At 45.4% G+C, this 22,515-nt stretch overlaps 2 protein-coding genes across 8 annotated transcripts in view; both read left to right on the top strand.

Annotated features, from left to right (window-relative positions):
* Positions 1 to 3,384, top strand: part of wdr62 (WD repeat domain 62) — a 32,350-nt gene extending 28,966 nt beyond the window's left edge. For all 6 annotated transcript variants that reach the window (XM_038693230.1, XM_038693232.1, XM_038693231.1 and 3 more), the window contains 5 exons: positions 111 to 378; positions 486 to 745; positions 882 to 968; positions 1,077 to 1,177; positions 2,954 to 3,384. In XM_038693230.1, the coding sequence (XP_038549158.1) occupies positions 111 to 378; positions 486 to 745; positions 882 to 968; positions 1,077 to 1,177; positions 2,954 to 3,181 (944 nt within the window). In that variant the 3' untranslated portion in view covers positions 3,182 to 3,384. The remainder of the gene's footprint in view (positions 1 to 110; positions 379 to 485; positions 746 to 881; positions 969 to 1,076; positions 1,178 to 2,953) is intronic.
* Positions 3,385 to 4,784: 1,400 nt separating this feature from the next.
* The window catches only part of LOC119882854 (protein Atg16l2), a 30,697-nt gene continuing 12,966 nt past the window's right edge, over positions 4,785 to 22,515 (top strand). Inside the window, exons 1-12 of one of the 2 annotated variants that reach the window (XM_038693146.1) lie at positions 4,785 to 5,297; positions 7,774 to 7,831; positions 7,934 to 8,012; positions 9,655 to 9,728; positions 10,970 to 11,221; positions 14,381 to 14,446; positions 16,978 to 17,064; positions 17,205 to 17,258; positions 17,354 to 17,456; positions 19,292 to 19,397; positions 19,483 to 19,553; positions 19,626 to 19,697. In XM_038693146.1, coding sequence (XP_038549074.1) covers positions 5,108 to 5,297; positions 7,774 to 7,831; positions 7,934 to 8,012; positions 9,655 to 9,728; positions 10,970 to 11,221; positions 14,381 to 14,446; positions 16,978 to 17,064; positions 17,205 to 17,258; positions 17,354 to 17,456; positions 19,292 to 19,397; positions 19,483 to 19,553; positions 19,626 to 19,697 — 1,212 coding nt within the window. In that variant the 5' untranslated portion in view covers positions 4,785 to 5,107. Of the gene's footprint in view, positions 5,298 to 7,773; positions 7,832 to 7,933; positions 8,013 to 9,654; positions 9,729 to 10,969; positions 11,222 to 14,380; positions 14,447 to 16,977; positions 17,065 to 17,204; positions 17,259 to 17,350; positions 17,457 to 19,291; positions 19,398 to 19,482; positions 19,554 to 19,625; positions 19,698 to 22,515 lie in introns of both variants that reach the window. The other variant, XM_038693145.1, reaches the window with a different exon arrangement.

Raw genomic sequence — 22,515 nt, 5'->3', positions numbered from 1 at the left:
ATCAGCTAGTCTGCTTTAAAGATCACTCTCCTTTCCGTCTTTACCTGAGTTTCTCTTTTAATCCGTCGTCAGTTTTAAGTTTCTGACCTTCTGCTTCTTCGGCCAATCAGACGTCACCTCCAGGACTCTGTTGGCCCACAACAGCAGCCTTGCGTCTGCAGTCCAGCATGGCGGCCCTCGGCTCGGATACCTGGGAACCACCGCCAGCTCCAGGGCCAAATTGAGCCAAGACACTCCCACCTCAACCGAGGACGAGGATGAGGAGAAGAAGAAGAATGTGTCTTGCTCCTCAGACCTCCAGCCTCCTTCCCCCCTGCTGTCTGCTGGTCTGGACCTGCACAGCACCAAAACTGAGCCCCATCAGGACCAGACCAGCAGGTGACGCCTGGTCCGACTGCCGGCCCACTTTTTCCTGTTAGCTTTTTGTATTTAACATTTAATTTACAGATATTCACGCCGTCTCTCGCTCTCTTTGCTTCCGACAGTGACGCTCTATCCTCCCAGGAGCTTCAGCATCACATGGGCTTGGCCACGCCCACTGAGGTGAGGTCACTGGGCGAAGTCAGGGGGTTGAGCGTGAGCAGCGTCGAGGAGACGCTGACGAATCTAAACCAAACGCTCATCCTCAGCCCCACCCCCTCCATCACACCCAGAGCCACGCCCTCCACGTGTGACATCACCTGCCCCGCCAACAGACAGGAGGAAGGTTCAGGAGGATCTGAGACCAGAATCCAGAGTGATCTAGGTAGGCGATACAGACAGAAGCAACATCTCTAAATGTTGCTTTGACAATATTAAAATTATTTTTAAAAGTTTTTTGCTGTTTTGTCGACCTTGCTGAGATGACGACCTTCGATCCGTCTTCTGTTTTTGTTCATCAGACCCGTCTTTGGGAGCTGAGGTGTTCTTTGACCCGCCCACCTCTTCCTCTTCTCCCCTGTCAGAAACCCTCCGCCCCGTTCAGACAGGTAACGTCCATCTGTCAGCTCGTACCGATCGGTTCCTGTGCAGTTTAACCGCCGCCCTCACGATGAACTCTGAGGAGATATAACTCATCAGGATGTTTGTTGTTGCAGGTTCAGGTGGTGTTGAGGAGTCGGTCAGTCTGCAGCAGTGCCAGCAGGTCGCCAACGAGCTGAGACAGACAGCGAGACGAGCCGTGCTGCTCTACCAACAGGTGGACTTCCTGTCTGTCTGATTGTTTTTTCCGTTCTTTTGAATCCGCCCGCTGACAGATGACTCTGCTTTCAGTCCTAGAAGAGACACACGGGAAACGACAGTTTCTTGCACAGTAAAATCGAAATTCAAAAACAGCTAACAAACATCATCCATCCCTCTGCCACCCAGGAATCCCTTTACCATTATAGACATAAACCAACAGCATTCAGACAGAAAGAAACTAGATAATTATGCCAATTTCCTCCATCATCCCGGACGATAGCCACAGAAATAGCCCTAAGTATACACCAAGTATGTAAAACTGGTAAACAAGCAAGAGAAGACCTGAAAAAGCTGAAAAAGACGACATCACAAATAATTATAAAACATTCATTAAGACAATTGGTCAAGTGAGCGTTTCAATGTTCCACTAACGGCTATTTTAACACTAATTCAGATGCCAAATGTATTATTTAGAGTTTTGGGCTCCAAAGGAAGAATAATTAAATAACAATTTTAAAATTCTGTCCAGAAAAGTGACCAGAGATGGTGAGGTTTTAAGAGCAGCTTTGCTAAAGCTACACGCCGGCTAATTCAGAGTGTGAGAGGGATGATTGTGAACTCACCACTGAAACAGGAACCTGTTATACTCGGCAGCTTCTGGTTACCGATAATCATGTTTCCATCCAATTGTCTTGCGAATTTTAAGCGTACATTTGAAATGTCACAAAAAAGAAACTGACATATGTGCGTTTCCATCAGCTGGTTTGGCGAGCGTAGTCACGTCTGGGTTCCAAACCAGAAACAAAACCAGTAGCAGGAACCTGAGGGCCACTGATCTGAGAAAAACAGAGAGGTCCTCAGGAATGTGTTTCAAGCGGGCAAGTTGCTGCCAGCCATGTCTCCGAGCATTATGGGAATATCCGGTGTTCTGCAGAGTTCTGCATGCACCTCCAGATAATGTTGTAACACTGTAATATCCTCTGTGGGGTTCATCAACGGTGATAAACAAATCAAAGTATTTATTTTATGAACGTTTAGAGTTAATATTTCTTCACACTCAGCAGAAGCAGCGTTCACTGAGACTCAGCAGCAACATGCGGTGATCACCTGTTAAAGGATCTGAGAAGGACCTTTAAGAGGTGAACGCATCATTCAGCAGAACAGCTGATGAAGGCTTCCTGCCCAGATCTGCATCCACCTCTTTTCTCAGCACAAATGAGCGTTACTGGCCGCAAGCTGCAGGAAATTCGTGCAGAACTCTGCACAACCGGGCGAGACGCCGACAGCAGAAACAGCTGATCAGTCGTGAGTTACAAGTTCGCTACGTCAGAACTTATTCAGAAAGTGTTTCCATCTCCCGTTTAGCACTTTTACCTTTTGACAAAGGCAAAAAACACCTTAAGCGGGCGTAAAAACTTTTTCGCGAAATTAAGAATGTCTTTTTCTAATTTTGTCGTTTCCATCATAAGAGACACTTTGATGGACTAAAATGTTCACTGCAGTTCAGTCAGGAGCTGAGATGTGCAGGAAGTTCGGAACCGAGAAGCAGGATCCAAACGCACAGGTCTTAAAGAGTCCATGGGTCGTGGAAGTTTGGTACTTGATACCCAACCCTATTTCTATAACCTAAAAGCTTGAGATAACTTTCGGAAACACAGCACTCAAGCTTGTGTGTGTTGCAGCTTGGATCCCGTAGCTTCTTGAACTATCAGGACTTTTGTTCTCGTCTTCTCGTCTTGATGTTCTCGTCCTAACACTGTTGTGATCTAGATGTTTCGTGTCTCTCCTGCAGCTCAGCGAGTCGGCCGGCGGCTCGGAGCCGCGTCTTCAGATGTCATCCGTCCTGCAGGAGGCGTTTGATGTCGTTCACTCTGAGCTGCGGAAGGTGCTGCCGGCCGGAGACGGGCGGGGCAGCGGCGCCCTCTCTGGTGGACTGCAGGACGACGGGACGACGTCTCTGCTGGAGAAATACTCTGAGCTGCTGGTTCAGATGACCCAGAACAAACTGAACCGCATCTGAACGGCACCAGTCGCTCTGCTGCCTTTTAGTACGGAGGCTGAAAGAGGACAAAGTTCACTTTAACACCTGTGACTTTGATTTTAAACACATCAGTATTAATGACGCACTTTATGTTTTTTTTAATGGCAGCAAAATGTTTTTGTTTTTTAAATCACTGTTTGTACATAAACTGCTTCGCGTGTTTAATAAATGTTTAAAGTGTCTCTCAGAGTTTTAATTTTTTATTCCAGGGTTTTAAATGTTTTTATTTTCAGGTAAATAGAGACGAAGGTCATAAAATCTTATTTATAAAGGATCTAATGATCGCTCTTAGCAGATGTTTACACAAAATATTACGTTATTATGTTTGGACTATGGTAGATGATCAGGTTAGTTGTTAATTTTAACTCTGGACAAAAATTTAAATCTTATTTCAGGAAAAACAAAATCCTCCACTGACTGAAAAAAAAAAACTACCTTAAATCTGTTTTTCAAAGTCTCAGAGCGGCTTTTTGCTAATATATAAAATATTGACTAAAGGTGTGTTCACACTTAAAGCGAATCCAGCACGAAGGAGGCATTTGACATTCGCTGGTTCACGCAAGTTAAAATTTTTCAACTTGGGCAAGAAATTCGCTTGACATGATGTTGCGAAAGCCTGTCAGCAGTGAGATTGTCCAAGAGTCACCGGCGGCTTCGGAGCGTTGTTTGGAAGAGGACCTGGCGAGCGGTGTAATGACAATCCGCTGGCCGACGGAGAGCTGCTAAAGAACGGGGAAGTGTACGGGGAGCAGCGCTGCAGCTTTCGGTCAAATAAACCCCCATAGTCGGTCTGGATTCTGCTCTGAAAACTACGCCGTTTACCCGCGGGAGGAGCTCAGAGTTAACTGCATTTATTAAATTAGCTTTTTACTTTAGTTTTTGGGATTACAACTTGATTTATCTTCACTAGCATAGCCCTGATCGATCCGAACTCCATTCAGAAAACAAACATTTTAAAAGTTGTTGTCCTGCTGACAGACCTGACAAAGCATCAATTCATATGTTTAACAAATCTGCATCATGTTGCAGCTATTTCAGCATCAGTTTGATTGTTTATTTGCACAGCAAAGGGTTTACTTTGGGTTCATACAGCTGTAGTATCCGCGGGTTGTTTATTTGCTTAAAACGTGCTGTTTGCGAAAACTCAAAATGTCCAGCGGTCAAATGAATATTAAATTCAGTGTGAACACAGTTAGGATCTCAAAATAATGACTTATAATACTAAGTAAATATTTTCTCAAACACTTAACAGGATCTTTTTTCCGCCATCACATTGGCAGAAATGGGCTTCCATACAACCAAACCAAAATTGCGTTAGCAATGAACGTGTTTGACAGTAAAGAGGTTTTTTTTAATGGAGTTTGGTTCAGAGACATCCCATAAAAATTAAATAAGATGAACAATTCAAAAAAGTTTACAGCGGTCACAACAAAGAAAGCTTGTTTTCAGGAGTAGTAGGAGCCAAACTCCATTGGAAAAATACAGTATTCTGTGACTTGAGAGTCTCCTTACATCCATCATTAAATTAGAGAGAGAAAATGTCCATGTTGTTTCTGATTGAATTCACAGGTGTCCCGCTGGGTGTGTTTGTTTTTCTCTTTTGTTCCTCAAGTCAAAACAGGAAGAGCTGGGAGCGGGCGGTGTTTACCCCGCAGCCTCCAGCCTCAGCACCGCCCCAGTCCGAGTGACGCCTCTGAAGGGGGAAAAGTTTTAAGAACAACAACAACAACAAAACAAACAAACATCAGAGAAGAAGAAGAAACGTAAACAACGATCGGAGTGTGACCAACATGGCGGCGGTTGGGAGCGTCGGAACTTTGTCCCGGAGCTGTCTGTAACGCCAGGCCGGTCTGGGAGCCTCTGAGAGCGGGGAAGCGGCATGAAGCAGCCCGGGCTGCGGACATCATGGCTGCTGTGACATCCAACACCCGCACAATCATGACGGATTCACCCGCAGAGTCGCGGCGCAGCGGCCGGGTCCCGGCTCCGGGCGGCGGCGGCAGGTCGGCGGAGACCTGGAAGAGGGACATCGTCAGTCAGCTGAAGCACCGAGACCTGAGCCAGCACGCCATGTTCCAGGACCTGATCCGCTTCTGTACGACGGACAAGTACTCGTTTTATCTGTGTCTGGGCTGGGTTTAGGTTTGTGTCAGGTAACAAGGGAGACAGCTGCAGGAGCCTTTAACCAAACTCCATTTGAAAATATGGTATTTTTTACTAGTTTGCAATCACAAGGCTGAAATTGAGGTGTTTCAATTGTCAGCTGTGAAATCACAGCTCCAAAAGCAAACTGAGAAACTCTGTTGACAGAAAACAACACATTTCTTTTGTTGCCATTGAGGCCCAGAAAGTTTTCTCAAAACTAAACCACGTGTTGTTCCACTTCCTCTGTGTCGTGACTCATCTGTGACAGACTATCAGTCTGCTGCTGCTGAGAACATGATGCTGATGGATCAAACTCATCAGCAACGATAAATGGACCTGCAGAGAGACATAATCTCAGATACCAACATATGAGCAAAATTAAGGGTTGAAAGTCACTAAGAAACCAAAAGAAATAGATATACCATAAATATATGTAACCATCAGTTAACTGCACACAAATCTTCAATATATGTATGTCTGTTTGGTAGCTGTCACTACACCAAGATGATGATATAATAATAATAATAACTTTGATTTATATAGCGCATTTCACAAACCCAAAGACGCTTAACAAACAAGGGGGTGGGGCCTCAGTGAAGAGGTGTGTTTTAAGATGGGTTTTAAAGGTTGTTGTAGAGGAGGCAGAGCGGATGGCAAGAGGAAGCTTGTTCCAGAGTGATGGTGCACCGACACAGAAAGCTCTGTCACCAAATGTCCGGAGCCTGGAATTAGGGATAGCGAGCAGGTCCTTGTCAGAGGACCGCAGGGACCGTGACTGAGTGTAGGGATGGAGTAGATCTGTGAGGTACTGAGGTGCAAGATTTTATATTTGATCCGGGACTTAACTGGCATCCAGTGAAGCTTCTTCAGAAATGGGAGTTATGTGAAGTCCAAGTTTTGTGTGGTTGTTCTGGACATGCTGGAGTCTGTCAGTAGTCAGTTGCTGGGCAGACCGAACAGGTTACCATTAAAGTAGTCTAGTTGGGAGTTGGTGAAGGAGTTGGGGAGGCACTGTTGGAGTCTGGAGATGTTCTTAAGATGGTAAAAGGCAGTTTTAGTAGTGTTTTTGATGTGCAGTTGGAAGGAGTCCATGATGACGCCCAGGTTGCGTACTTGAGGGGATGCAGAGATTGAGCAGCCATCCACATCCAGTCTGATGTCACCAACCTTTTTGAGAAGTGACTGTGGGGCAAACACCATGAGTTCTGTTTGAGGAGGTTACTGTCCATCCAGTTCTTTATGTCCTTCAGGCAGTTATAAGCGACGCTGGTGGAAAGGGAGTAGATGACTTAGTGCTGATGTAGAGCTGGGTGTCATCAGCGTAGCAGTGGAAGTGTAGTTTCCAGATGATCATCCCAAGAGGTAGCATGTAGATATTGAATAGTAGCGGGCCAAGCCCCGATCCTTGAGGCACGCCGTGTGAATTCAGAGCAGATGCCCTTAAGGGTGATGCATTGTTGCCTGTTGGTGAGGTAGGATTGAAACCAGGAATACACAGTACCAGTGAGGCGAGTGAGAAGGTTGGAGTGGGAGACTGTGTCGAGGGCTGCAGAGAGGTCGAGAAGAATTAAGAGGCTGACATGGCCAGAGTCAGCTGCCACGAGAAGGTCGTTTGTGATTTTAATGAGGGCAGTTTCTGTGCTATGATGTGTCCTGAAACCAGATTGAAATGGCTCGAAGAGGTTAAAATGGCACATTTTCAGAAATAACTATTAACGTGGGCTGTCCCTGTTTGTATAAAGACATAAATAAATAATAGTAGGAGTGTAAACAAAGGAGTCCTTTAAAATAATGAAAGAGGGGGAAAGTATTTTGCGCATAATGTAAAAATCCCAGTTTTTTTACAAAGCTCATTTTATATATTGTATGTATGTGTATGTTTATGCATTCAAAACTATTTGAGTTCAAAATTCAAAAAAATACTTGAAATGCAGGACACTAGGCAGGAATCTTTAACTTGTCAGAATTTGAATGGAGTCTGGTGTGAGTTTCTCTTCATGGCAGAGCTGTGAGCAGAAACCACAGCAAGAAAAATAAATCCCAGTTCTGTTTTACAATTGAAGTTCTCATTAGTTAGCTCTGTAGCTAATGTTAGCATGTCTTAGCGACTGACTGTCGACACATCCGGCATGCTGACTCAGTTTACAGTGGATGTTTAATTTAGTCCCCCTTTTTGTTGTAGTTCTTTAACTTGTCAGAATTTGAATGGATTTTGGTGCAGACTGGCCCCTGTGGATCGGAGCTTCTAGAATCATGTTTCTGGTTGTAATTCTGATCTTGAGGATTTGTTTTCCTCACAGTGGTCCTAAGACTGTGTTGAATGTTTCAGCAGATTGCAGGACAGGTGACATGAAGTCCTGATCAGGTAGAAAGCAGGATCAGTTTCCTCCCGATGGCTCCGCTGATTCTGCTCTCTGTATTTTCAGACACTCAGCTGCTGGACAAAACCAGTCTGGCCAAAGGAATTCTGAGCTGCTCCGTCAGGTAACTCACCTGCTGTCTGTTTGTACCTGGACACACCTGACTGTAATTCACTGTGTGTGTGTGGGGGATGATGCTGAGGGTGTGTTTGTTTTGTGTGTCCAGACGTCCCTCCCCTGACCGCAGCAGCTCCATTTCCTCTCTGCTTCACCACAACAACCAGCTGAAGAAAACTACAGGAGAGGTACTGACAGGAACACCTGGTCATGTGACGGGCGTGTCACAGAGTGCATTTGCACAGATCAGGGATCAGCGACTGGCTGCACTGCTTTTTGTTAAAAGTTACATTAGCTTGGTCCCAAAATTACAAGCTGCAAAGTGATGAAACAGATCCACGACGAATTAACGCGGACTGTCTCGAGACAGTTAGCCAAGATTCAGAAATGTCTTTTAATGTGCACTATCCCTGTTTGTATAAAAACTTAAATACCTTGGTACAACCAATGAAGTTGGGACGTTGTGTAAGACGTAAATAAAACCAGAATACAACCTATATTCAATTTAATACACTACAAAGACAAGATATTTAATGTTCAAACTGATAAACTTTATTGTTTTTGCAAATATTCACAATTTGATGCCTGCAACACGTTCCAAACAGCTGGGACACGGGAATGTTTACCGCTGTGTTACATCACCTTTCCTTTTAACAACAGTGAATAAGCGTTTGGGAACTGATGACACTAATTGTTGAAGCTTGTTTGTAGCTGGAATTCTTTCTCATTCTTGCTTGATGTACAACTTCTGTTGCTCAACAGTCCGGTGTCTCCGTTGTCATATTTTGCGCTTCATAATGCGCCACACATTTTCAATGAGAGCCAGACTGGCCTGCCTGCAGTCTGGTCTCCTCGAGGCCTTTCTGAGCGGGGAAAACAGCCTTTGAATATAATGCTGCAAATTCTTGCAGTGAATTTAAAGGAAAAGTTTAAACTTGATGTCCTGGTTTCCTTACAAATGTAATTGTTACCTGTAAATTGTTTTTAAATTTTTAAAAATTACATTATATATATTTATATCTGCTATTGATGTTTGTATCTGTGTGCTTGACACAGGGCTCAGCTGTAAAAGAGACCCTGGTCTCTAATAATAGCAGGTAAACAAAGGAGTCCCATAAAATAATGAAAGACGGGGAAAGTATCTTGTGCTTAATGTAAAAATCATCCCAAAAAATCATTTTTCTTTATGGTATTGAAAACTATAAAAGTAAAAAAAAAAAAATTCAAGAATCTTTAACTTGTCAGAATTTGAATGGAGTTTGGTGTGAGTTTCTCTTCATGGCAGAGCGATGAACAGAAAAATAATTCTCTGTTTTTCTATCATTAGTTAGCTCTGTAGCTAACGTTGGCATGTTTCACCACTGGCGTTTACAGTCGACACGTTTAGCACGCTGTCTTTTGTCTAGCTCGTTCAGTTAACAGTGGATGTTTTATTTAGTCTCACTCTTTGTTGTAGTTCTTTAACTTAACCTAAATTTGAATGGAGTTTGGTGTGGAGTAGTCCCTATGGATCAGAGAGGGAATGTTTGTGGTAGCAATTCTGACTCGGATGTTGACGTGAGCGTTGTTTACTAGTCTGAAACCGGCGATCACGGTGACTCTGAAATGAGATGGAAGGCTGGTTAGGCTCTCAGCCGCGTTTCAGTCCAAACGAAGCCTTGTTATAAATATTACTCAGTGATTACTGAAATAAAAGCAGCTGCATGACGGAGTTGAGTAATAACTGTAAGTAACTATTAAACAGTTACTGCGGCCCCGGGGTCGGTGAACTCCTGTCAGTGCTCGGTCCTCCTCACTCTTCTTCTGTGTTTTTCTGTTGCTCCGGGCCAGTTGGCCTATCAGGTGGTGGAGCTGCAGCAGCAGATTAAAACCAAGGAACGTGTTCTGGAGGAGCAACATGCCAGGTGAGTAACACACAAACACACACACACACACACACACACACACACACACACACACACACACACACACACACACACACACACACCTGAAGCTGCCTGCTCACCTGTCAGCTCCGATGATGTCATCACTCACTGTGGATCCTCACAGCTGATTGGCTCAGTCTGATCAGGGGTGTGGACAGATTGTTCAGAACACAGGAGGTTGTAAATATTTCTGAGAGAAAATATTTTCAGTGCATTCCCACAGAGATGCTCACAAGTCAAGTCTCTCGTGGTTATTACGAATGTTGTATCAGCTGCTGCGTTCAATTCAGGGTGCTTATAAAACTGCAGAGTTATAAGGAATTCTGTAACTGTAACCTGTTTTTAACTTACAGAGCACAACCATGTAGCCTAATGTGCAATGCCTCTACAATTATTGACATCTTATTAAATACTATAAGTCAACACACTCCCCAGACTCTCAAACCCAGTCTAAAGTTATAACTAAATAAAACTGTAAGGTTACATGATCAACAATAAACCTGTAACCTCTTTCTAGCCAACGGCAATAACCTCACTCACCTTTTGAAGCCTCACAGTAACTTAATCCACCGATTGATTATATTAATAATAAATCCGATTTGAATGTAAAGAACTACGATAGCTTGTATTCAAATTAGCCGCTGAACTCTGACCTTTCGACTGACAGCTAATTCGACCCAATAGGAGCTCACATGTCCCTTTCACAGCCTACAGCAGCCAACCTTTCCAGGAAAAACGCCTAAAATAACAAACCTAAAATGAATCAGGAGTAACTCCTCAACCGTTTGGCCTAGATGCATAATTCTGGTCTCCTTTGAAAGGTCAGAAGCAAAGCGATATAAATCCATTGTAAATACACTGAACGACGACAGTTGCATCATTTTGAAGAGGCAGATTCGCGGTAACCTTCTTTGACTTACAGAACCACTTTTGTGCATGTGCAGAATGGATCCGGCAGGCGGTACGGATTAGGCACCGACAGTCTGCATGGATTTGTTAGCAAACATTTTCAAGCGTAAATGAAAAATATATTAGTTTTAGTCTTTAGACTTAAATGAATCCTTCCAGTAGCACTTACAGTCAGCCAGCAGTGTCAGGGCTGTTTATCGATATGTTTTAAAGAAACCAATACCAGATGAGCAGCACAAACTGAACACCTGGAAACATGAAACCTGATGGGACAGACACTGATGTTGATGATCTCTGTTATTAACCCCCAGACTGCTGGAGGAGGAGCATCGGCTGACGGGTGCGTTTGATGCCCATAAGGAGCTGCAGGAGCGGGTGGAGCAGGTTCAAGAGGAGAACAGGGCTTTGAAGATGGAGTACGACGCCCTGCTGGAGCGACAGAGACAGGCAGAGACGAGACTCCTAGAAGAGAAAGTCAGAGGAGGACACCTGCTGGAGGACATGATCCAACTGAAGCAGCAGGCTGCCGCCCGCATGAACAGCCGCAACCAACGCAAGTCCAGGTACACGACACACCTGTTCATCACACTCTAATACACCTGTCCATCACACTCTAATACACCTGTCCATCACACTCTAATACACCTGTCCATCACACTCTAATACACCTGTCCATCACACTCTAATACACCTGTCCATCACACTCTAATACACCTGTCCATCACACTCTAATACACCTGTCCATCACACTCTAATACACCTGGTCATCACACTCTAATACACCTGTCCATCACACTCTAATACACCTGTCATCACACTCTAATACACCTGTCCATCACACTCTAATACACCTGTCCATCACACTCTAATACACCTGTCCATCACACTCTAATACACCTGTTCATCACACTCTAATACACCTGCTCACACTCTAATACACCTCTCACACTCTAATACACCTGCTCATCACACTCTCACACTCTAATACACCTGTCCATCACACTCTAATACACCTGTCCATCACACTCTAATACACCTGTCCATCACACTCTAATACACCTGTCCATCACACTCTAATACACCTGGTCATCACACTCTAATACACCTGTCCATCACACTCTAATACACCTGGTCATCACACTCTAATACACCTGTCCATCACACTCTTAATACACCTGTCCATCACACTCTAATACACCTGTTCATCACACTCTAATACACCTGTCCATCACACTCTTAATACACCTGTCCATCACACTCTAATACACCTGTCCATCACACTCTAATACACCTGTCCATCAATACACCTGTCCATCACACTCTAATACACCTGTCCATCACACTCTAATACACCTGTCCATCACACTCTAATACACCTGTCCATCACACTCTAATACACCTGTCCATCACACTCTAATACACCTGTCCATCACACTCTAATACACCTGGTCATCACACTCTAATACACCTGGTCATCACACTCTAATACACCTGTCCATCACACTCTTAATACACCTGTCCATCACACTCTAATACACCTGTCCATCACACTCTAATACACCTGTCCATCACACTCTAATACACCTGTCCATCACACTCTAATACACCTGTCCATCACACTCTAATACACCTGGTCATCACACTCTAATACACCTGCTCATCACACTCTAATACACCTGTCCATCACACTCTAATACACCTGTCCATCACACTCTAATACACCTGTTCATCACACTCTAATACACCTGTCCATCACACTCTAATACACCTGTCCATCACACTCTAATACACCTGGTCATCACACTCTAATACACCTGTCCATCACACTCTAATACACCTGCTCATCACACTCTAATACACCTGTCCATCACACTCTAATACACCTGCTCATCACACTCTAATACACCTGTTCATCACACTCTAATACACCTGGTCATCACACTCTAATACACCTGTCCATCACACTCTAATACACCTGTCCATCACACTCTAATACACCTGTCCATCACACTCTAATACACCTGTCCATCACACTCTAATACACCTGCTCATCACACTCTAATACACCTGCTCATCACACTCTAATACACCTGTCCATCACACTCTAATACACCTGTCCATCACACTCTAATACACCTGTCCATCACACTCTAATACACCTGCTCATCACACTCTAATACACCTGCTCATCACACTCTAATACACCTGTCCATCACACTCTAATACACCTGTTCATCACACTCTAATACACCTGCTCACACTCTAATACACCTCTCAATCTAATACACCTGTCCATCACACTCTAATACACCTGTCCATCACACTCTAATACACCTGTCCATCACACTCTTAATACACCTGTTCATCACACTCTAATACACCTGTCCATCACACTCTAATACACCTGCTCATCACACTCTAATACACCTGTTCATCACACTCTAATACACCTGTCCATCACACTCTAATACACCTGTCCATCACACTCTAATACACCTGTTCATCACACTCTAATACACCTGTTCATCACACTCTAATACACCTGTTCATCACACTCTAATACACCTGGTCATCACACTCTAATACACCTGTCCATCACACTCTTAATACACCTGTCCATCACACTCTAATACACCTGTCCATCACACTCTAATACACCTGTCCATCACACTCTAATACACCTGTCCATCACACTCTAATACACCTGTTCATCACACTCTAATACACCTGGTCATCACACTCTAATACACCTGGTCATCACACTCTAATACACCTGTCCATCACACTCTTAATACACCTGTCCATCACACTCTTAATACACCTGTCCATCACACTCTAATACACCTGGTCATCACACTCTAATACACCTGGTCATCACACTCTAATACACCTGGTCATCACACTCTTAATACACCTGTTCATCACACTCTAATACACCTGGTCATCACACTCTAATACACCTGTCCATCACACTCTAATACACCTGTCCATCACACTCTAATACACCTGTTCATCACACTCTAATACACCTGGTCATCACACTCTAATACACCTGGTCATCACACTCTAATACACCTGTCCATCACACTCTAATACACCTGGTCATCACACTCTTAATACACCTGTCCATCACACTCTAATACACCTGTCCATCACACTCTTAATACACCTGTCCATCACACTCTAATACACCTGTTCATCACACTCTAATACACCTGTCCATCACACTCTAATACACCTGGTCATCACACTCTTAATACACCTGTCCATCACACTCTAATACACCTGTCCATCACACTCTTAATACACCTGTCCATCACACTCTAATACACCTGTCCATCACACTCTAATACACCTGTTCATCACACTCTTAATACACCTGTCCATCACACTCTTAATACACCTGTCCATCACACTCTAATACACCTGTCCATCACACTCTAATACACCTGTCCATCACACTCTTAATACACCTGTCCATCACACTCTAATACACCTGGTCATCACACTCTAATACACCTGTCCATCACACTCTAATACACCTGTCCATCACACTCTAATACACCTGTCCATCACACTCTAATACACCTGTCCATCACACTCTAATACACCTGTCCATCACACTCTAATACACCTGTCCATCACACTCTAATACACCTGTTGATCACACAGTTAAAGTGAAGTCAGGTACCTGAACACATCGCACTGTCTGTATGTTTCAGAGCTCGAGAACTTAACCTGCAGAAGGACCTGCAGACCGCAGCGAGGTCAATGGTCAACATAGACAGGTAAGATCCACCTGATCTCTTTTCTACAGCAACCTTCCTTAATACCTATAATCGGGTCCTCCAACGGCTCCAACCATGAGTCTGTGCAAAGCCAGGAAGTGGAATAATGATATCTGTCTAAATATGAATACAAAATGCCCGTGAAAAAGTTTTCTCCATTTATGTGCTGCAATTCTGCTCAGTCTGTAAATAAAACTAGAGAGCAACTATGAAAAATTATTATCAAAACATTTGTTTATAAAAGGCACATGAATTTTTAATTGCTGTGTACCACCAAAGTCTAATCTGTACATCACATTATATTAATAACTGTTTGGTGACACAGCGTTGTGCTGCCCTCTCTCTTCCTGCTGATAGCTGTATTTTTATTTTTAGGCCACTGGGAATTTTGGGTTTGAGTTTTGACCCTTTGGGGTTGCTGTAGCTGGTCTGTGTGGAGTGCAGAAGCAGCAAATCAAGCCAGTGACGTTAGCAGCTCTTTTTTATTTCACACAGAGCTCCGGAAACATATGTACAGCGTTTCACTCAGGATGTTCAGCATGTGAAGCAAAATGTGTAGTTTATGTTAAGATTGTATCTTCGCGATGCTAAAGTCCGTTAGCATGTTAATGGAGATTCCCATTATATGTTAGCTTTGAGCTAACGGTCGAAGCACTATTTTATATTTGAATATTGATACAGTATTGTGGAAAAATGTACAACAATATATTGTCGCACCCCTAGTGTAGTGACAGACTTGAGCCGACCCCGAGACTCGTCATCAGCTGTAAGCTAAAAGAAGTCCCTCAAGCAAAACCTGAGTTTACAGACTCAGGCTACATCCACGTTCAGATCTCCGTCCTCAACAGCGTTTTAGCTGCGTATCAGATCTGATCTCTGTCTGTTTAAAAAAAAAAAAAAGAAAATCACGTGGCCGTTCACGTACACTGGGCATGTGCGGTGTGTCTACTCTGCGGTTCTACAAGAGACGAACGAAGAGCAGCGATGGTGAAGAACCACAGCAGAGATTTCTCTGCATGGACCGACAGCGAGGTGGAACTGTTACTGAGAGGAACACGGGAGGACAAAGAGACTTTGGCGACGGGAAACAGGCTGGGAGTCGCCGCAAAGTAAATACGGAGACCTGCACAGTACAAGTGTAGAAGTGTTATTTACACAGTACAACATATAGGAAATAAAACTCTGTCGGCAGCATCGTGTTTCTGCTTTGCATGACTGATAAAAGCCGATCAGGAAGCCAAACCAAAAAGGATTAAGGACTGTCAGTCTGACACGGTGGTCTGCAGCACGGGGGGTACCACAAGTAACACTGTTGTCACCCTTCCTTTTCACCCTCTACGCTGCAGACTTCACCTTCAACACCTCAGACTGCTTCCTCCAGAAGGTCTCTGATGACTCTGCTGTCCTTGGTCTCATCTCTGATGGGGATGACAGAGTGTACAGAGACCTGAATCAGGAGTTTGTGGACTGGTGCAATCAGAACCACCTCGTTTCCAATGCAGCAAAGACTAAGGAGCTGGTGGACGTAGCAGGAGTAAACATGTCTCCACGGTACCTGTGAACATTCACTTGAGCCAGTAGAGGTGGTGGGAGAGAGGAGAGTGAGAGCTAAGCTCTCATCCATGTTGGAGCCCTCGACACACCCCCTTCATGCGTCACTAACATCATTGAGCAGCTCCTTTAGTGGCCGGCTGAGACACCCACGCTGTGTGAAGGAGAGATTCAGAAGATCTTTTCTTCCTGCAGCCGTGAGACTTCATAATCAGCACTATTAAGTATTAAATAGTAACCACAACTCACAGACTGAGTGAAAATCTATGCACAATGTCACTTTGCATCGTTAATGTTGGAATTTGTTTTAATCTGTTTTAAAGTCTGAAGGAAAAACAAGCCAACATGCATATAGTCACTTGCAGTGTTTCATGTTTGGTCATTTGTTTTATAGATGTCAAAACATAGTTTTTTAAATTATAGTATAATCTATTTTTGATTTGATATTGTTAGTATTATGTTTAATGTCACTTTACTTAATTCCATGCTATCCACTTGCTGCTGTAATGTTGAAATTTCTCACCTGTGAGACAAATAAAGGCTGATCTTTTCTTAAACATGAGCGTCTGCGTCATCGTTTTTAAAGTCCTCCATTTCAGGTGTTCGGATTTGCCGTTTTAGTCTGGACAGTGTGGCCCCGTCCACACTGCTGCGTTACCTCCCGTCCAGACTAAAACTCACGCTCGGCGCTCTGATTGGGTCTCATTAATCATGCAAAGCTGAGACACGATGCTTTTAGATTGTGCAAATTTTTCCCGCCGCCACAGCCGCTTTTACTCCCGTGTTTGATTCAGTAACAGTCCCAGCTCATTATTGGTCCATGCGAAATAAAATCTGGAGCCACATTGATTCATAGCTAGATGAGTCCTCTGTTGATCTCTGACTTCAAATTAGCAAACATTAAATAATCGAAACATCCAAAGTTAATATGAACAGCGGGTGCAGACGATGATCGTGTTCAACCTCACTTTGCGTTTCAGCTCTTACAGCGCTCCGACCTCCAGATCCACATCTCCCAAGAATGAAAACCCAGAGTCCACCGAGAGACGACACACCAGGCTGTTCAGGTAACATCTCTCTTACTGATGTTTGATCACTTTAAACCTTCTAGTTCTTCCTCTGACGTTGTAGGGAGCCTTTACTTCTCCGTGGAGCTCCACTCGTGACTTGAAAACGTTTAAACACTCAGTCACTTTCTTCCTCTCAGATCAGCGTCGGCTTCGTCGCCGAGGATCCTCACCTCCATCAGAGAGCTGTTTGAGTGAGTCCAGCTCTGGTTCTCATTTCCTTATAAGGTTGTGTTTGTCACTGAGCTGCTTTTAAACGTACATGTGACTGTGTGTGTGATGTCAGCAGGAAGAGGCGTGGCCACTCGGTCTGCAGTCTGGAGGAGGATCTGATGTGTCCTGTAGGAATCTGTCTGTCAGCCCGAGTCCCCGTTAGAGCTCTGCAAGTCCTGGTAATCCGCACTGTTATTATTTGTCTTCCCTGTGTTTGGGAACTAACGCTGAAGATAAACATGTACGAGCTCTTAGTACCGCTCAGTTACCAGGCGTGCTGCTGACCTGTATTTGAATATAAACAGTATGTTGTTGGGGTGTGCAAAGGAAGACACGAGCCGGAGCGGGGAGTCTGGAATCTCTAAAATACACAATATTTAATGTCGTCAAAGGGACTTTTGGGTTAGGGCTGCTTATGTTATTATCAATACTAGGGGTCGACCGACCACCTCTCTTCAGCGGTGAGCCGATGTCACAGCTCAGCCGGAAAGTGAAAGTCAAAGCCTGTCAGCTGTCTGTCTGTTGGGTTTTCAGGTGCGTCCAATTTTTACTCGGAACTGGTTTTCCGAGGTGTACTCCGAGTTCTGACCCCATACGTGACAAATGGAACTGTTGGCGTCAGTTTGTAACTCACTGGTTACCCCCACAACGTCATCATTAAACCATAGACTGTGTAAAAGGAATGGGCGTAGTCATGGTGACGTCACCTGTTTGTTTGTGGACATTATTTCTAATGGAGCCTTCTTTTTGCAACCAGAAGAGTCGCCCCCTGCTGGCCGTTCAATTGAATGCCGGTTTCAGGGACTTCCGGGTTCGCATCAGATGGCTGACCGGAAGCTTCCCGCTTGAGTTCAGCGCTCTGGGGGAAGACCTGTAGCGTCCCTTTTGAACGCTAAAGGTAGTTACGCTAAAGGTAGTTACGCTAAAGGCAGCTTTACAAGACAACACAAAATACAGAAATAAAACATCTCTCAGTTCCCTATATAGTAGCACATGGACTCCTCCTTCCAATGCCAGTTTTGATTGAACAACCCTGTCGGCTGCATTCCCCGCCATGTAGCGCAACCCTTGCACAAATGACATATTGCACAACCCCAATATATGATGATATTTAAAGGAAAAGAAAGAGGAAGGAGGTGGTTGGGTTGGACGGTGGGCCAGAAACCGGACTTTCAGCGTTCGTTTCCCATGTGAAACAAAAAGTCCACAATGAGTGCTTTCATTTAAGTCACGTAAGTAACGTTACTTAACTTGCGTAAGTTAACTGATGTACTTAATATTGTTCCTAAACCTAACAAAGTACTTTTGCTGCCTAAACCTAACCAGACTGCAGTATTTCAGAACATTAACAATATGCCGTTTGAAAGTCTAACCGGACGTTGTATATTTATTGTTGCTAATTTGACCACAGGTCCTGTCAGGACTCATACTGACGTGTTCATGGCCATTCTCTGTATGCCTTTATTAGACTTTAGACTTTGCAGCCCAAAATAGCTGAATTTAGTGCAGCTCCTGCCAAAAAAAATGTGGAAAACAAAAATCTGAACAGTTTTAGCATTGAAGTTAGAAAGTCAGCTGTGTGAAATGTTTCAATGCCTGTTTGTCCGGTGAGAGTAAAATTCAGTTCTGCCGTGATCTCACAGCACAAATTACAAGTAAAATTCAAACATTTGCAAATTAGCTTTACAAAAAGATCTCTGAGATAGTTTAACATGTTCCAGGAAAGTTCTGAATTAGCTCTGAATGAGCCGGACGTAAAGTTCAGGTGTTCCTTCTGCCAGCCTGCAGATGCTGCAGAAAAATGGTGGTTACTGTTTTTGTGTCCATGAACTCTGAGTACAGCAGAAAATGTAGAACAATCCAGTGCAGTTTGTTTATCTCGATGCACGAAGACACGTCGAAGCAAGACGTTTAATGTTTAATGGACTCCGACAGATTCAGTGACGCACACACTGAGTTTTTGGGAGAAACGCTGAGTGTTGGCTTGCTGTGACCGCTTCCCGCTCTCTCTCAGGAGGCCCACGAGCAAGGCATCAACGCAGTGAGGTTCAGCACCAGCTCAGGCCTGCTGGCCACCGGAGGAACAGACAGAGTGGTTAAACTGTGGGAGGTCCGGGCAGGTACGTTCTCCGTTTTGTTATTCATTGAACTTTTATGCTGTTAATGTTTGATGAGGCGTTGTGACCTCACTGATGATGTCATCAGGTTCGCTGACCCACAGAGCGACGCTGGACGGCAGCACAGAGGGGATCACCTGCATCGAGTTCGACCCGACGGTGAGTACAGCACCTCAGCCTGAGCTGGGTCACTGTTCCCGGGTCAGTCTGATACCTGTGAACTTCTTTCAGGGTTTGCGGATCCTCGCAGCTTCGTACGACAAATCAGCCTTGTTGTGGCGGCTGGATGACTCCGTTCCCAAGGTAACCGTTAACCACCAACTAAACTACTTAGCACCCTCTCTCTCTGTCTCACCTGTATGTGTCTCGCTCTCCCTCTCTCTCTCTGTCTCACCTGTATGTGTCTCGCTCTCCCTCTCTCTCTCTGTCTCACCTGTATGTGTCTCGCTCTCCCTCTCTCTCTCTGTCTCACCTGTATGTGTCTCGCTCTCCCTCTCTCTCTCTGTCTCACCTGTATGTGTCTCGCTCTCCCTCTCTCTTTCTGTCTCACCTGTATGTGTCTCGCTCTCCCTCTCTCTTTCTGTCTCACCTGTATGTGTCTCGCTCTCCCTCTCTCTCTCTGTCTCACCTGTATGTGTCTCGCTCTCCCTCTCTCTCTCTGTCTCACCTGTATGTGTCTCGCTCTCCCTCTCTCTTCTGTCTCACCTGTATGTGTCTCGCTCTCCCTCTCTCTCTCTCTGTCTCACCTGTATGTGTCTCGCTCTCCCTCTCTCTTTCTGTCTCACCTGTATGTGTCTCGCTCTCCCTCTCTCTTTCTGTCTCACCTGTATGTGTCTCGCTCTCCCTCTCTCTCTGTCTCACCTGTATGTGTCTCGCTCTCCCTCTCTCTCTCTGTCTCACCTGTATGTGTCTCGCTCTCCCTCTCTCTCTCTGTCTCACCTGTATGTGTCTCGCTCTCCCTCTCTCTTTCTGTCTCACCTGTATGTGTCTCGCTCTCCCTCTCTCTCTCTGTCTCACCTGTATGTGTCTCGCTCTCCCTCTCTCTTTCTGTCTCACCTGTATGTGTCTCGCTCTCCCTCTCTCTTTCTGTCTCACCTGTATGTGTCTCGCTCTCCCTCTCTCTTTCTGTCTCACCTGTGTGTGTCTCGCTCTCCCTCTCTCTTTCTGTCTCACCTGTATGTGTCTCGCTCTCCCTCTCTCTTTCTGTCTCACCTGTATGTGTCTCGCTCCCCCTCTCTCTCTGTCTCACCTGTGTATGTCTCGCTCTCCCTCTCTCTTTCTGTCTCACCTGTGTGTGTGTCTCGCTCTCCCTCTCTCTTTCTGTCTCACCTGTATGTGTCTCGCTCCCCCTCTCTCTCTCTGTCTCACCTGTATGTGTCTCGCTCTCCCTCTCTCTTTCTGTCTCACCTGTGTGTGTGTCTCGCTCTCCCTCTCTCTCTCTGTCTCACCTGTATGTGTCTCGCTCTCCCTCTCTCTCTGTCTCACCTGTATGTGTCTCGCTCCCCCTCTCTCTCTCTGTCTCACCTGTGTGTGTCTCGCTCTCCCTCTCTCTTTCTGTCTCCACTGTGTGTGTCTCGCTCTCCCTCTCTCTCTCTGTCTCACCTGTATGTGTCTCGCTCTCCCTCTCTCTTTCTGTCTCACCTGTATGTGTCTCGCTCTCCCTCTCTCTCTCTGTCTCACCTGTATGTGTCTCGCTCTCCCTCTCTCTTTCTGTCTCACCTGTGTGTGTCTCGCTCTCCCTCTCTCTTTCTGTCTCACCTGTGTGTGTGTCTCGCTCTCCCTCTCTCTCTCTGTCTCACCTGTATGTGTCTCGCTCTCCCTCTCTCTCTCTGTCTCACCTGTATGTGTCTCGCTCTCCCTCTCTCTTTCTGTCTCACCTGTGTGTGTGTCTCGCTCTCCCTCTCTCTCTCTGTCTCACCTGTATGTGTCTCGCTCCCCCTCTCTCTTTCTGTCTCACCTGTATGTGTCTCGCTCCCCCTCTCTCTTTCTGTCTCACCTGTATGTGTCTCGCTCCCCCTCTCTCTTTCTGTCTCACCTGTGTGTGTGTCTCGCTCTCCCTCTCTCTCTCTGTCTCACCTGTATGTGTCTCGCTCCCCCTCTCTCTTTCTGTCTCACCTGTATGTGTCTCGCTCCCCCTCTCTCTTTCTGTCTCACCTGTATGTGTCTCGCTCTCCCTCTCTCTCTCTGTCTCACCTGTATGTGTCTCGCTCTCCCTCTCTCTCTCTGTCTCACCTGTATGTGTCTCGCTCTCCCTCTCTCTTTCTGTCTCACCTGTGTGTGTGTCTCGCTCTCCCTCTCTCTCTCTGTCTCACCTGTATGTGTCTCGCTCCCCCTCTCTCTCTCTGTCTCACCTGTATGTGTCTCGCTCCCCCTCTCTCTTTCTGTCTCACCTGTATGTGTCTCGCTCTCCCTCTCTCTTTCTGTCTCACCTGTGTGTGTGTCTCGCTCTCCCTCTCTCTCTCTGTCTCACCTGTATGTGTCTCGCTCCCCCTCTCTCTTTCTGTCTCACCTGTATGTGTCTCGCTCCCCCTCTCTTTCTGTCTCACCTGTATGTGTCTCGCTCTCCCTCTCTCTTTCTGTCTCACCTGTATGTGTCTCGCTCTCCCTCTCTCTCTCTGTCTCACCTGTATGTGTCTCGCTCCCCCTCTCTCTCTCTGTCTCACCTGTGTGTGTCTCGCTCTCCCTCTCTCTCTTTCTGTCTCACCTGCGTGTGTCTCGCTCTCCCTCTCTCTCTCTGTCTCACCTGTGTGTGTCTCGCTCTCCCTCTCTCTTTCTGTCTCACCTGTATGTGTCTCGCTCTCCCTCTCTCTTTCTGTCTCACCTGTGTGTGTGTCTCGCTCTCCCTCTCTCTTTCTGTCTCACCTGCGTGTGTCTCGCTCTCCCTCTCTCTTTCTGTCTCACCTGTGTGTGTGTCTCGCTCTCCCTCTCTCTTTCTGTCTCACCTGTATGTGTCTTGCTCGCTCTCCCTGTCTCACCTGTATGTGTCTCGCTCTCCCGCTCTCTCTCTGTCTCACCTGCATGTGTCTCGCTCGCTCTCTCTCCCTCTGTCTCACCTGCATGTGTCTCGCTCTCCCGCTCTCTCTCTCTCACCTGTATGTGTCTTGCTCGCTCTCTCTGTCTC

This window comes from Micropterus salmoides, unplaced genomic scaffold (assembly GCF_014851395.1).
Source record: "Micropterus salmoides isolate LMB-PRFRI ecotype aquatic unplaced genomic scaffold, ASM1485139v1 Ms_hic_scaffold_3, whole genome shotgun sequence".
Taxonomy (NCBI): domain Eukaryota; kingdom Metazoa; phylum Chordata; class Actinopteri; order Centrarchiformes; family Centrarchidae; genus Micropterus; species Micropterus salmoides.
This window is presented reverse-complemented; position numbering and strand designations above follow the sequence as displayed.